Here is a 15,182-nt window from a genome sequence, read left to right on the forward strand (position 1 = left end):
CGCTGCAATCTTTGGCTATGTCTTGGGCTACTCAAATATTTTACGTTTTAGATACTAAATTAACTTCTGAAGTATATTTTTTTATTGTTTTCATATTTTTAAATATATTTATTTTGTTTGTACAAAATAAAGAAATAATTTTTAACGATACAATAGCCACGATTATTATTTTAAAAAGTTTATGTTAGGCTTAACATCGACGGAAATTCAACGCAAAGCGACACGCAACGGAGAAAAATTTCAACACGGGATAGGTTAATATATTTTTTCGTACATAGTCGGTTATCCGAAAAATAAGTTATCCGAACAACCCCAGTCCCCAACTGATTCGGATAAACGACGCTCTACTATATTTAATTTCTTAAAATACATAAAAATGCGTGGCTTGTAATAAAGAATAAACGATCATCATCTTATTTCATAAGTGCTGCCGCACTTATGATATAACACTTGAAATACAAGCATAAGAAGCACAGCAACTGTGATAAAAATATATAAATAAAGCTTGAAATTAATAGAATATGTAAAAGTTCACATCACACCTTACACTTTGTGACGGCACACCGGTTGCGGAACACTGCTGTACAGGGACAAAACACTACTAATTTGAGGTGGAGAGCATATATTTTAAATTAAATAAGTTACAAATATGATTAAAAATTGCAGTTCAGCACCGTGACGATGTCACAATAAATAATTGTCGTTATAGTTATATTTATTGCAAATTTATTGATTATTTGTAAAACTATATTTATAATTTTATATAAATATCCAAAATTTGATATCTATGGTATTTTGGTTAATTTATATTTTCTCAATTTAGATCCAATCATGCGGAAAATTATCTCTACCAATGGAAAATGGTAGAGGTAATTCATGGATATGATAATCATAAATTATGTATTGATTTATTCAATATTCTAAATCATTCATTGATAAACTGTTTACTTAAATGTATAGCCTATATCAATATGAGATCAATATGAGATAGCTATATATCAATATGAGATATAATGTTTCGCTAATGACATATTGCCGCTTTGAAATGTAAGCAGCATTAAACGAAATACATAGAAGACTCAAAAGATGAATGAAAACTCTCGAAGAAAACTTTCTTCATAAATTCAAGAGTTAATGATAGGAAAGACTACATCTATACTTTGAATGGAACAGTATCGGATATCTTTCAATTCACTCGTTACTATCCATTGTTCCAATTGTGAGATGGCTTTCAGTAGTCATTTTCACTATCGTTAAGTATTATACTTAATTCATGAAATCAAATTCTTTAATGGTCTACAATACATTTTCTGGATCTTATGAATGTTTATTCGATCTACTTTATATTTCCCAAATTCTACAACAACGAATGCTATCTAATTTAATGAAAAGTCAATATCTGAACTTTTTGTATTTTTATGCACGTAATTGAGAAATATTCTCAAAGAAAAATTCGTTAATCAGAAGAAATAATGGATGTAGAGAAATATAAATTGTTTATTTTCGATAAATATTTTACTGTTATGTGTCAGCAGTGTCAGAAAATACGATTAAAACTTATACAGTGGGTGGTTTGATAGCGCTTTACTCTTCACAGTTGGCATCCATGTTCCAACTGCGTACGAAAGCGTGCCAATTAAATACTCCTCAGACTTATCCAGATATATTATAAAAGTTAACGTCAAATTTTAAAGAAAAAAATTGCTCTACACAGATTTTTGATATTCTGCTTTTGAAGGATACTTGTGGCAAACTATTTGATTACAATTATGTTTATTTCTCATCAGTTGTATGTATATTAAAAAATAATTAAGAACTATAATTCATCACGATTCAAATAAGTTAATTTATTAAAATTGTTGTAGTAAATTATACTCGAAAACGGTTAATTCACATATCTTTCAAAATATTTACAGTATCTCAAGCGAAATTTGAATATTGAAAGACTTCTCTTTGCATTTTCGAAATTCTTTTTTTTTTTGTTTAAATTAGCTTTAAAAATTAGTTTAAAGCTTACTTTTATTGAAAATTTGAAGATATATGCATGTAAAAAGTTCAAATAAAGTTCTTGTTGATTGATTATTTACTTAAAGCAATGATGATAAGTTTTATTTATTAAATTAAACTTATTTTTATTCACGACTAATTTTAATAACTTTAAAGACACTTAAGAAGGATCTCTGAATCATTAATTTAGAAAATTTCAGAAAAATCGAATGATAAAATTTTTTAAAAATTAAAATAAACTTTTGGAAAAATCTTTTTGTATATTTTGTAAAGTTTGTGGTTTCTAAATTTATTTCACAATTTAATTTTCTAAGTAGGGGGTTAAGAAACAGGAAAATAATCACGAGTTGCTTACAGTAGCAGCTAATTGTTTTGTTACAGAAAATCTTTGTAATTTGGGTAATTAGTGTGTGGGTTTGGCTATCATAGCTAACATTCTTATAGTGAAAATCATTTGTTATATGCGGTTGCTACATTTGAATAGATTGAAGGTATTTCGCAAGAATTTAACATTCCTATTGAATGTAATGGAATTTGAAATTCCAGAGACACGCTTGCTCATCTCTTTACAGAAACAAGCAAAGTTTAACTCTTGGAATACTTTATATAAGCTAATTTTTAAAAAATAATAAAAAAATATTGAATTATTCTAAATTGAAACGATCCATTCTAAATATTAACAAGGGTTTCGAAAACATAAATTTTTAATCTAAAAACATCCTATTTATAAAAATATTCTTCACATAATATAGGAAAAAACAACTAAAAATATAAACAGTTTTGTCGGTCCTTGCTAAGAACAATAGTTCAGTCCTTATCCAGAGTTCACTATATCGAGAATTCACTGTATACATATGTTTTAAACGTTTTACAGCTAATTTATGAAGAACATTTATAAAATTCCAATTAAACTTACTTAACTTTTACGAATTTAACCGTTTACACTTAAATCGATAAAGCGACTTGTTAACTCAGTAGAATTTCTATAAATATTTTACAGAAATCAAAAGTAAAACATTTTAAAAATTTATTTTTTGAAACGTTTAATAGCTAATTTATGAAAGAATATTTATAAAATTTCAACTAAATTTACTAAATTTTAAACTAAACGTATTTATCGAATGCACTTAAATCGATAAAGCGACTTGTTAAACGCATTAAGAAATTTTTTTAGGAGAACACTTGAAATTTTTTAAAGAAAACCATCAAAATCGATTAAATATTACGTTTTAATTTAAATTTTTAAACATTTAAATTAAATGCAACGCGAACTAATTTAATTCAATGTGGATTTTTTTAGAAGAATGCATTTATAGCGAATTTAGTGAAGTGTTTTTCGTGTAATCGAATGTGTCAGAATTACCATTAGTTAATTTTGAAATCATTAACTCGATAATTTAATAGCCATTGTTTATGGATCCTTATCATCATTCATCTTTTGTAGATTATCGGTTCCGATAGACAACTTTAAGTAGCTGAACATAAGAGTAATTTTATCAAGGTTTAATAAGAAAAATGAAATTTCCGATTATGTTCCTAAGATTACAAGTTAAAAAATTTAGATTATAAAGATAAGATACATAAACGTGTGAAGCATGTTATAACAGAAACCAATCGCACAGTATCTGCAGCTGATGCATTAAATCGGGGAGATTATAATCTTTTTGGTAAATTGATGATAGAGAGTCACAAATCATTAAAGTAAGTAAAAATTCAATAAATGATTAATTATTAAATGTTTAACATTTAATAATATCACAATGCAAACTTAACATATAAACATTAATAAATAGTGGCTTTTATACCAAGGTTACCATTAATAAATCATCAAAATCAAAGATGTTCATCCAAAGAAATAAAAATCTAGACATGAAAAAATAATTGTTCATGATTGGGAATTAGGGCAATAACCTTTCATGATATGATAAATTTTATAACTATTTAAACTATTATTTGGACATTTTTATCCTATTTGTGTATGCTCAATAGTAATTTGAGATTCAACTATATTCCTGAAAATAGTTTTATTCATATCATATATATTTTAAACAATATTGAAAAATTTTTTAAAGTCTACAAAAGAACATTATATTTTATTACATAATTCTTTACTAGTCAAATTAAATATACACAACTGATCTTTTGTAAGCTATAGTTTGATTGAATGAAAATATAGTCCTGAAAAAATTTTTTTTTTTTATTAAGGATATGTTCAAAATAGTCAAAAATATCTGGGACTATGTTTGAATAATAATTAACTCAAATGATACAATAGCTTTTAGAATAAACTGAAATTTGTATCAATTTCAAAACATATGATGACTACTCAAGAAAAGAGCTGTGATAAAATGAAAATCAATGAATCATCAATTATATATAGATTTTTGTTACAGTAAAATGAATAATCTAAGAACTAATTGCCAAATTGCATAGGAACAGAACATATTTGTACTTTCTGGAGAAATTTAGCATGTTAAAAAGTGTACAAACAAATTAATACTTCAACAAGTTACTGAAATAGTTTGTTGTATAAATTGTAAATCATTACTCAAGTAAATAACAATTTACAGCTTATAGTATATATTTTTATATCTATTTAACAAGTAAGATATAAAAATTTAATAAAATAAATATAATATTAGAATTATTCAATTATTAATCAATTATTTAAAAAAAACTAATTAAACCAGATATTTTGAATTAAATTAAATGTTTATTATCTAAGCATTATGTAAATATTTAATTACACAGGAAAAGTTGATTCTTTGTTATAATGATTTGTTTTCACATTTAAAAAATATTTTATTCAATTTTATTAGATAATTCATTAAAATTTAGAATTTGTTCAATTTTCAAAAGTATATGATAAGAAAGACTTCTTGATATTAAATTACTCTATACGCTTTTATATTCAATAGAGATGATTTTGAAGTTTCATGTGAAGAAATTGATGAATTAGTCAATTTAGCTCTTGAGGTGGAAGGTGTTTATGGCTCTAGAATGACTGGAGGTGGTTTTGGAGGTTGTACTGTAACTCTAGTCAAATCTAATGCACTTAAATCACTTATAGAAAATATTAAGGTAGGTATATATAAAATATTTGTGATATAAATATATAAATAGGATATAAATTAGTAGTAACCTATTAAAATAATGTAAATCTAGTTATAAGAATCTTAATTTTATCTCCTTAATATTTCATAAAATGAATGATATTTTAATAAATTTAATAGATATTAGCATTTAATTAAACAAACAATATTGTAATTTTTAATAAAAATAAAAGATTAATCTTGTGCAAATATTTTATAAATATTATATCATAAAAATATATCTTTCAAGAATGAAATGAAATTGAAAATTATTATTAAATTACAATAAATTATTAAATTCTTAAATTAATAAATAAAATTATTATTATTATTATTAATGAAATCACAGAGGAATTGGAGGAGGAACACAGACATAAAACCATACTCCTTAAATTACTAAAGCAAGTATTATTTAATGCACTAAAAAAACATTTTGGATCCAATTTATATATCAAATATACAAATATACTTGCACATATATATATAATATGATTCAAATTATTTGATTATTTATATTTTTAAAGTTGTTTTTTTTTTTTTTTTTGTTCTATCAATTTACGGATCTTCATCAGTTATAAAACATACAATGGTAATCAGTCATACAAAATTTAAAAGAAATAGAACAAGTACAAAGTTAAATTTATAAATAAAAACATAAATGTCATAAATAAAATAAAATAAATAACATAAGACAAATAAAGGTTACATAAACATTATTTATTTAATGTTTGTGTAACCTTTATTTGTCTTATGTTATTTATTTTATTTTTATTTTATGTCATTTATATTTTTATTCATAAATGTAAATTTTGTACTTGTTCTATTTAATTTAAATTTGGTATGTTTGGTTACCATTGTATGTTCTGCAAATGAAGAAGATCCATAAATTTGGTCATAAACATTTTTGTGCATTAAATAATACTTGCTGGTGTAATTTAACATATAGTTTTAAAATTATTATTATTTTTTTATTTTCTTGGAGGACACCTGAAAAAGATCTCTCTGTCCATGATTCTCTGTTAGTCTATATGTTTATGTAAATTATAATTTTGAATCTTATTTTATAGTCTATAAAGAGATTGGCCAAAACTAAAGAGATTGGTGAAGGGTATAAACTTTTCTACTGTGGTAAAGATGGAAAGAGGAATGGGTGGGAATAGTCATAGACAACGACTTAAAGAAGAATGTAGTCATAGTCAATAGAGTAAATGATAGATTAATATTGGTGAAACTGAGTATTGGAGAACTGATAGTTAATGTAATCAGTGCATATGCGCCACAAGTGGGTGTAGACAGAGCCGGCCCTACCATAGGGCAAATGGAGCAGCCATTCCAGGCGCTAAGTCATAGGGGGCGCTCAGTGGTAAAGAAAATTAAAGGAAAAAAATATTTTTTTCATTTTTCGGTATTTTAATTGCAAGCGTGTGGCCAGTATGTGAATGGCCTTATCTGTTAAGACGCATGTGGGTCGAGTGCGTGAGCGGGGTTCCACCCCAGGGCGCCATAATAGGATCTCGCTCCATCCTAAAACTTGCCTCGAGCCGGCACTGGGTGTAGATGCTGGAGTTAAAGAGCAATTTTGGGAAGATTTGGCTAAGATAATGACAGAGGTACCGACAGATGAGGAGATATTTATTGGAGCGGACTTTAACTGGCATGTGGGAAAAAATAATGCTGGGTTATGAGAGAGTACATGGAGGCAAAGGATTTGGTGATAGAAATTTTGAAGGAGAGTGTGTTTTGCAAATGGCCACCACCTATGATTTAGTCGTGGTCAACACTTATTTTGATAAATGTGAAGAACATTTAATAACTTATAAGGGCGGGGATCATAAATCACAAATAGACTACCTATTAACAAGACGGACTACTCTAAAAGGGATTAAGGACTGTAAAGTGATACCAGCAGAAGACTTGACTAGTCAGCATAGATTCTTAGTAATGGAATTAAGGATTGATCTTAATAGGATTAAGTATAAAGATAAACTGATACCTAAAATTAAATGGTGGTTGTTAAAAGGGGAAAGGGCAACAGAGTTTAAAGAAAAAGTAATAAGAGTTATTAATGGTAACGCGAAGTGCAATGACTTGGCAGATGAATGGTGGATACAGGTGGCCAGGGAAATACAAAGGATTGCAAAATAACTTCTGGGAGAAACAAAGTCAGTTAGGAAAATAGAGGAGGAGATATGGTGGTGGAATGAAGAAGTAAAGAAAGCTATAAGAGAGAAGAAAGATGCTTTTAAAAGTTGGCAGAATGAGAAAGGAGATAATAAGGTAAGGGAAGAGAAAAGAGAGGTCTATGTGCAGATGAAAAAAAGGCGAAGACAGAGGTCACCATAGCTAAGGCTCAAGCCCAGGACGAAATGTATAGGTCACTCACGGGAAAAGTAGGTAGAAAAGCCATATATAGACTTGCGAAAATGAGAGGCAGAGGGAGTAAAGATATGACCTATATCAAGTGTATAAAGAACACAAATGGCAAAGTGCTAACTAAAAATGAAGAAATTAAGGCCCAGTGGAAAACATACTTTAAAGACCTTATGAACAAGGAGAATGACAGACAAACTAAAATTGAAAATGTAGAGCCAAATATTGGCCTAGTAGGCATAATAGAGAAATGGGAAGTACAACTGGCATTGAATAAAATGAAAAATTGGAAATCAGTGGGCCCGGATCAGATACCGATAGAAGTGTGGAAAGTTCTATGAGAGAAGGGAAGAGACTGGTTAACAGAGCTGTTTAACAAAGTACTGTTAGAGGGAACTATACCCAATGAATGGAGAAGAAGCTATTTAGTACCCATCTTTAAAGAAAAAGGGGATGTGCAGGAATGTAATAATTATAGGGGGATAAATGTATTATCGTGTAACCGTGAACGAATCAAGAAAGAAATGGCGGGATTAAAGGTAGTATCTATCTCAGAAAAAATAAAAAGCTACAGACTGACATGGGTTGGACATGTGGTGAGAAGGAATGAGGAACATGTAACAAAAAAGGCACTAAATATGAAAGTACAGGGAGATAGAGGTAGAGGAAGACCTAAGAAGAGGTGGATTGAATGTGTAAAAACAGATACAGTATGCTGGACTGTGGAGTGGATGAAGAAACAATTAGAGATAGACCAACGTGGCGTAAAGTGACATTCTGGGCTGACCCCAAATAATCTGGGATATAGGCCAGGACAAAGAAGAAGATTTTATAGTCTATAAAATTGATCTCTAATGAAATGTAATATAGTTTACAGTTTTATAGATCAATAAAATTGCAAACTATATTACATTTCATTAGAGTCAAATTATAATCCAAAAAATTTTCAAATTCAACAAAATAAAATACAATAGGTTATTTATTAAATGTCTATTATTAATTACCTGGATCTGTTTTCCTTCATGCAATATAATTAAAATATTTAATTTTTTTCTAAGATAAATAATCGAAATGAAATTTTATTAATTTTTTTGTGAGATTGTAAAATATCAAAAATTTTGATAATATAATTTTTACAGTATTTAATTACTGTATATTCTTGATTCTAAACCCCATTGATTCTAAGATGCACCATGAGTTTGAATCAAAGTTTAGAATTTTTTTATGGAATGAAAATTTTAAAAATAACCAACTTTATTAAGTTTTGTTAAGTAAGAAGCTAGAAAAATAATACAAATGCAATAAAACAGGTAATGTTTGCCAGCTTTATTTTCATGCTCTTCTGCATATACCTGGGGTGCGCAAGCAAGAGTTCAGTGGGAGCCGAAATGTAGGTTTTGCAAAATGCATGGTAGCCGCAGTTCTGTACTTTTTTATTCTGTATTGCAGTTCTGTATTGCAATTTTATTATATAATATAAATATTATATAAAACTAAACATTGAATTTTTTTAATAAACATATTTTCACAAAATTGTGAAAATAAAATTGTAAAAATAATAATAATAAGCAGAAATTAACACTTTCAGCAAGATCCACATGTAACTCAAAAAGAGCCACATTTGCCCATGGTGGGCATATACAATAACTATTTATTTTAATGCTGTATCTTGAAGGCATTTCAAACATTAACAAGGAGTTTAAATTAAATGATTGTTACTGGTAAGACTCATTTGAAGTAATGTGACTGTTGTTTAGTAGACACATAAACATATATTATTAGTTTCTAATACACTCTGTGATCTACTTGCAATGACTGTTTGTTACTTTGGATAGCAAATGTAAGATGCCATCAATTCTAAGATACTCCTATTTTGGATAGGTAAAAGAGTGTCAAAAGGATGGCAGATGGAATGCCCAGTCAAAAGGACCTAGAGAGAACACTGATAATGCTATCAAGTTTTCAATGGCATCCAATACACTTAAAACATTTTAGATGCCTCCTGAGTGTTATTCCAGGTGTCACAGTCAACAAGTAACACCTGAATCATCAACTCACAATAATAAAGTTTAACAATGTGTATGATCCCTTGTTCTAAGGACTGCAAAATTAAAATAATGTTACTTGGAAAAAAATACCAATTTAATGTTCATAAATGTGATATGGAGATGGCTTGTAGTATTGTACAGAAATAAAAGAACACAACTATTTTCCTTTTGAAATTATATAGTCAGTTCTCCATTATTGCAGCTGTCATCCAGACATTGTCATTCAATTCCTATACCACTAGCAGCTTCTTTTTATTACTTTTGCTAAAACACCTGGATGATTTTGATCTTCCTATGACTAATGGTTTTTCAGATTTGCAATTCAAATAACAACATAGGAAAAGTGTCAGTGTTTTTTTGAACATTTTTTCTTCCAAACACAATACAGCTTGAAACCTCATGCCAAATATCACAAAATAAAGTAAAAACAATGAGTTTGGAATTAACAGTTTTTTTTATTTTTGCTAGCATTTTCAACAAACATATTCATCATCTTCAGGCAAACAAGTGTAGAACACAATATTCTAATGTAAATAGAATAAATATCATTTAAATCAAAATTAGAAGTTGTGTGTGATCAAAGTTCAATTATGCAAGAATTTGAAACATCATGCAATGCATGGATGAGTGTCAGTAGCGTAGTGGGGTAGCAGGGGCGGCCCACCCTGGGTGGCACTTTTTAGGGGGCGGAAAAATTTCACAATAAATAATAATAATATCTTGTAAGAAATTGAACCATTTTATTTCATATTTTCATACACCCACGACTCGGACCGATTGAAATGAGCACAGAATAGTGTTACCATCCATCCGTATAGTCCGGGAATCGACTCACCGTCCGGGGATATCGTGCGCAACCTGTTGACCTTTTTTTTTTTGCTTCTACAATTTATTCGTATATATATATACCTCCAATATCCAATAGAGCTAGGTCACTTGCGTTACTCCTATCCAAGTCTCCCTAGTCGCTAACTGTAACTGATTTAGAACCAGCATGCACTGCACATTATTCTTCGCATTGCAAAATGACATACGCATGAATCAGGAACTTCTATTCGAACAAACCTCACCTGCTGTCCGGGTCAGCGATTTTAATAAGGTGGCAACACTAGAACGAAATTTTTCATTACTTATTCTGTGATGAAACTGAATTTTAGTCTTTTAAATTGAGATACCTAAATAAGGGGGGCGAAATTTTCCTCTGCCCTGAGCGGCTGACACCTACGCTATGCCACTGGTGAGTGTACATCATAGGTGTGATGGCAGACACATATCACTATTTAGCCGGCAACTCACACAAGTGTGAGTTGTAGGTCAAGTGTGGGTGTGTTACATGGCTCCAAGGTTGTTGTAAGGAGAGATTCCCATATGAAAATGAGTTTTCAGTTGCTGCAGTGCCTGAGTAGCTTTGTTCAAGTCCATAATGGGTTTTAGTTTTGCTGGAGCACCGTTTTTGTGAGCTCTCTAGTAGGCTTTTCTTTCACCATGTCTTTCTGATACTTGGCTAGGCGACTAGCAAGCATTTGTGTTGTGGCCCCAATGTACTGTACTGTACCTCGTATTACTCACATTATGGGATTCTAATGGCTCAGCTTAGTCTCCTGATTTTTTAAAAGGTGAGAGTTTATCCTGATTGTTGCAGATAAGTCTGCGTAAATTTGGTAGTGGAAATAGAGGCAGGAGAAAGTTGTGTTGCCTGAATATATGGCAAATGTGTATGGAGAGAGAACCAAAGGTACAGCAATGGCAGTTGAAATATTGACACATCCTTCTTGTTATGCAGTGTTGTGTGTGGAAATAGTGAATCCCTGACCATATTAAGCACAAATGTGAACTTAGCATAAGAAAAATCAGCTGTGTGTACTGCCAGACTGACAGTGCTCAACTCAATGTTTATGAGCACTTATGTTGATGGTAATAAGAACACTCTTCTAATGAGGACAGTGATGGTGGCATCAACATATTGCAAAGGATGGAAAGTGGCAGGAGGGATGATATGAGGCACTATATAAAACTTATGGAAAACCAAGAATAATATCCCTTTGGGAAATCTATTTATGCACAGATCCAAGAATGTCATTGCTGCACAGCACCTACGTCTTTTTTCCATGTGAAGTTAATAAAGGGGTATACACTGGACATTTGTTGTTCTAATGTGAGAAATGTCTGGTCTGTCATTGACCTGTATTGTCCTATGCTATGAGAATGTCAACATAATGCAAGTACAACAGTGGGTAGTGGATGGCAAGTGGGGAATTGAATGTTCTGTGCTCAACTTCTATCGCAATCAGTTTCACTAGAACAGCAGATAAAGAGGAACTCGTGGTGGACCCCATTTTCATAAATAAATTTTCCCACTGAAACAATAGTAGTTGTGCTTCATAGTGAAGATCAGCACATCACATATATCCAGTATCTGTTGAACACTAAAGCACTCCTTGAGGAATAGAGATTAACCAAGACACGGAAGGGTACAAGGATACTGCGTCCAATTTGTAGAAGCTATATTTGCTTGTTCGTAACACACCAATAGCTGAAGTGATGGTGGATTTAGCAACCAAGGACAATGGAGTAACATGGGATCAATGTACAGAGAAATTTAGCTAAGTGCCTTTTTTAAAAATTAAGTAGGATGAGACTTCTTGTTTACAGTTCATTAAAAGACTTGCTTGCTAACATTCTATAAGATAATGTCTTATTGCAATCATACAAATCATGACAATCATATCTGGAAACAGTTTGCTCCAGTTTTCCTTTCCAGGTTGTCACAATTTCAGGATTGATATCTCTACCTTTTCTACATAAATTTTTAAAAAGAATTCTATTTCTGAATTTTTTTCTAGTCATCTTGTAGAAGCATTAAAATTTGTCAGAGCTTTTTCTGTAAAATATGCCCTGACAACAATGTTTTCTGCTCTCATTGCCAAGAATCATTACCATATTCTGTTCTCAGATCTTTGTATGGCTAGGAGCACATTCTTTTTCTTGACCTGTTAATTATACTTTGTTTTCATTGATTTTGCATGGCTTTTACTTTTTTTAGACCAAAGATTGTACACATCTAGGTTTTACCAATTCTATACGTTTCACATATAATTTTTATATTAACTATAAAGTCTAAACTATTCAGCACTTCAGTCTTTTCATCAAACATTAGACATGTATTTTTTTTTTGTTTTGTTTTTATCTCACTGTAAATTATACAGCATATATAATACAAAAACATTCCAAAATACTGTACATTACACTGATTTATAAGTATGAAATTTCACAGACTTAAAGAAAAGCAGAGAATGTTCATAGATTGCTCAATGGCTCTTTAACCATTCATAAATTAATGACCAGATCCTTTCTTCTATTTCTATCTTCTACTGAAAGTATCTTCCAGAATACTTCCTTATAATCACATGCAAGGTTTTCAAAAGGGCAAAAGTCTAAAGATTCAAAAGATGAAAGCTCTGTTTGATTAATCTTCTATTCTTTTATACCTTCCTGCCTGGTTTTCAAAAAGATTGCCTTCTTATTCTACTTATGGGAATTTTCTAAAGAAAGTTTGTATCCCCTCTGGATGAAAATTAAATCACTTTCAATCCATTGCATGGGAACCACCGAGTCTGCCCTGCTATCATCTGTTGCATCTTTCCCTACATCATCCAAATAAATACATCATTAATTAAACTACTAGGAGAATAAAACTGAGCTCCATAACACAGGTTTTTATGTTTTGGCTTTACCCACAAACACAAATGTGGTGACATGCTTCTAATGTTCTGTCTAAAGCAGTTTAAAATACAGGTTCTAGGGAGGACATGCATGTCCAATGTCATAACCAACAAAAACATTGAGAAATTTACAATAAAGAAAATAACTTTCTCTAGTAGACAATACATACATAATGTGTCTTTATACAATTGGTCCTTTCTCACACAGATGAGGGATAAGACAATTCCACGGCCGGAGTCAACCTTTTATTTGAGGCTTCTCATCTGCCTTCAAATGTAAAATAGTCCAACATTTCCCTCTAGTGGTGGCAGCACATTTAAAATGAAGTACATTTTTTAAAATTAAGACAGGATGATTTAATTTACAATAAAGAAAATAACTTTCTCTAGTAGACAATACATACATAATGTGTCTTTATACAATTGGTCCTTTCTCACACAGATGAGGGATAAGACAATTCCACGGCCGGAGTCAACCTTTTATTTGAGGCTTCTCATCTGCCTTCAAATGTAAAATAGTCCAACATTTCCCTCTAGTGGTGGCAGCACATTTAAAATGAAGTACATTTTTTAAAATTAAGACAGGATGATTTAATTTACAATAAAGAAAATAACTTTCTCTAGTAGATTGTATAAAGACTCTCTAGTAGATTGTATAAAGACACATGTATGTATGTATTATCTACTAGAGAGTCTTTATACAATCTACTAGAGAAAGTTATTTTCTTTATTGTAAATTAAATCATCCTGTCTTAATTTTAAAAAATGTAATTCATTTTAATTGTGCTGCCACCACTAGAGAGAAATGTTGGATTATTTTACATTTGGAGGTGGATGAGAAGCCTCAAATAAAAGGTTGACTCAGCCCGTGGAATTTTATTATCCCTCATCTGTGTGAAAAAGCAAGGCTGATATGAAGAAGCCTTGGTCCTGAGTTTTAATGTTTGCAAACAATCATATTTAGTTGTTTGATGATTGCTTTAAATTTTGATCATAGGCAAAACACTTTGACTTATGCAGAGCTCTGTTCAATCTACACATCCAATTTGTATATTTCCATTATATAGACAAAAAATTTTTTCATTTCCAGATAAAAATATTCTATATAATGCAATCTCTTAACATGCTAAATCTTATATTTCTAGCCAATGAAAACAAAATTTTCTGTAATGAGATTCTTTTATTGAATGGAGGAAATCTCATTATATAGATTTTTTACTATTTATAAAGACATGTTTGTGTTATTTGGATATAATTATTTTTTAATTACTAAAATTGATACATTTTTTATTTCAGAAAAAATACAAAGGAAATCCATCATTCTATATATGTACTCCATCTAATGGGGCCTGTCAACTACTACTAAACAATGTTTGATGATATTGATAATTAGAACTTTAAAGAGATCTCATCAAAAATTACAACTCTAATAAGTTGGAAATATTCAAATAATAGTCATATTGTTGATTTTAATTGTTTGAAAAAATGTAATTTCAGTAATGAAAATTTATGTATTTTTGTCTATTTTACCAAAGATCTTTAGTTTTACTTTTGATTTTCTTTCAAATATGTAATAAAAACTTCAGTAAATTTTTGACAATTTATTGGATAAAATGTAGAATTTAGTTCATGTACATTAATTAATCTTACAATGTTTTACTTACTATATTATCTATTTCAACCATTAGAATGAAATAGATAAAGTATTAATACTCTCGAACCTTGCTAACTGATCATCCTGGTTAGTAGTCATATTTTCCCAGTTCCACCAATTTTTCATAGATGTTAATATAATTTAATCCTCAGTAATTCTTTGTTAGAACCAACTGGAACTCTGATTAACTGGTCAAAGTTAAGAAGGGCAATAATTTTCCATGTTAATTTTTGTAAAATAGGGATAGTAGTCTTTTTCACAAAAGCATATGACTGAATAAAAAAAAAAC

At 29.9% G+C, this 15,182-nt stretch overlaps 1 protein-coding gene across 1 annotated transcript in view; it reads left to right on the forward strand.

Moving 5' to 3' along the window:
* LOC111630008 (galactokinase-like) overlaps positions 1-14,782 on the forward strand; it is a 20,272-nt gene extending 5,490 nt beyond the window's left edge. Inside the window, exons 4-7 of the mRNA XM_023374000.1 lie at positions 824-869; positions 3,549-3,708; positions 4,926-5,088; positions 14,536-14,782. Of these exons, the coding sequence (XP_023229768.1) occupies positions 824-869; positions 3,549-3,708; positions 4,926-5,088; positions 14,536-14,616 (450 nt within the window). The 3' untranslated portion in view covers positions 14,617-14,782. The remainder of the gene's footprint in view (positions 1-823; positions 870-3,548; positions 3,709-4,925; positions 5,089-14,535) is intronic.
* The last annotated feature ends 400 nt before the right edge of the window (positions 14,783-15,182 follow it).

The sequence above is a fragment of the Centruroides sculpturatus genome, unplaced genomic scaffold (assembly GCF_000671375.1).
Source record: "Centruroides sculpturatus isolate CEXI.00-Female unplaced genomic scaffold, Cexi_2.0 scaffold415, whole genome shotgun sequence".
NCBI classification, from domain to species: Eukaryota; Metazoa; Arthropoda; class Arachnida; order Scorpiones; family Buthidae; genus Centruroides; species Centruroides sculpturatus.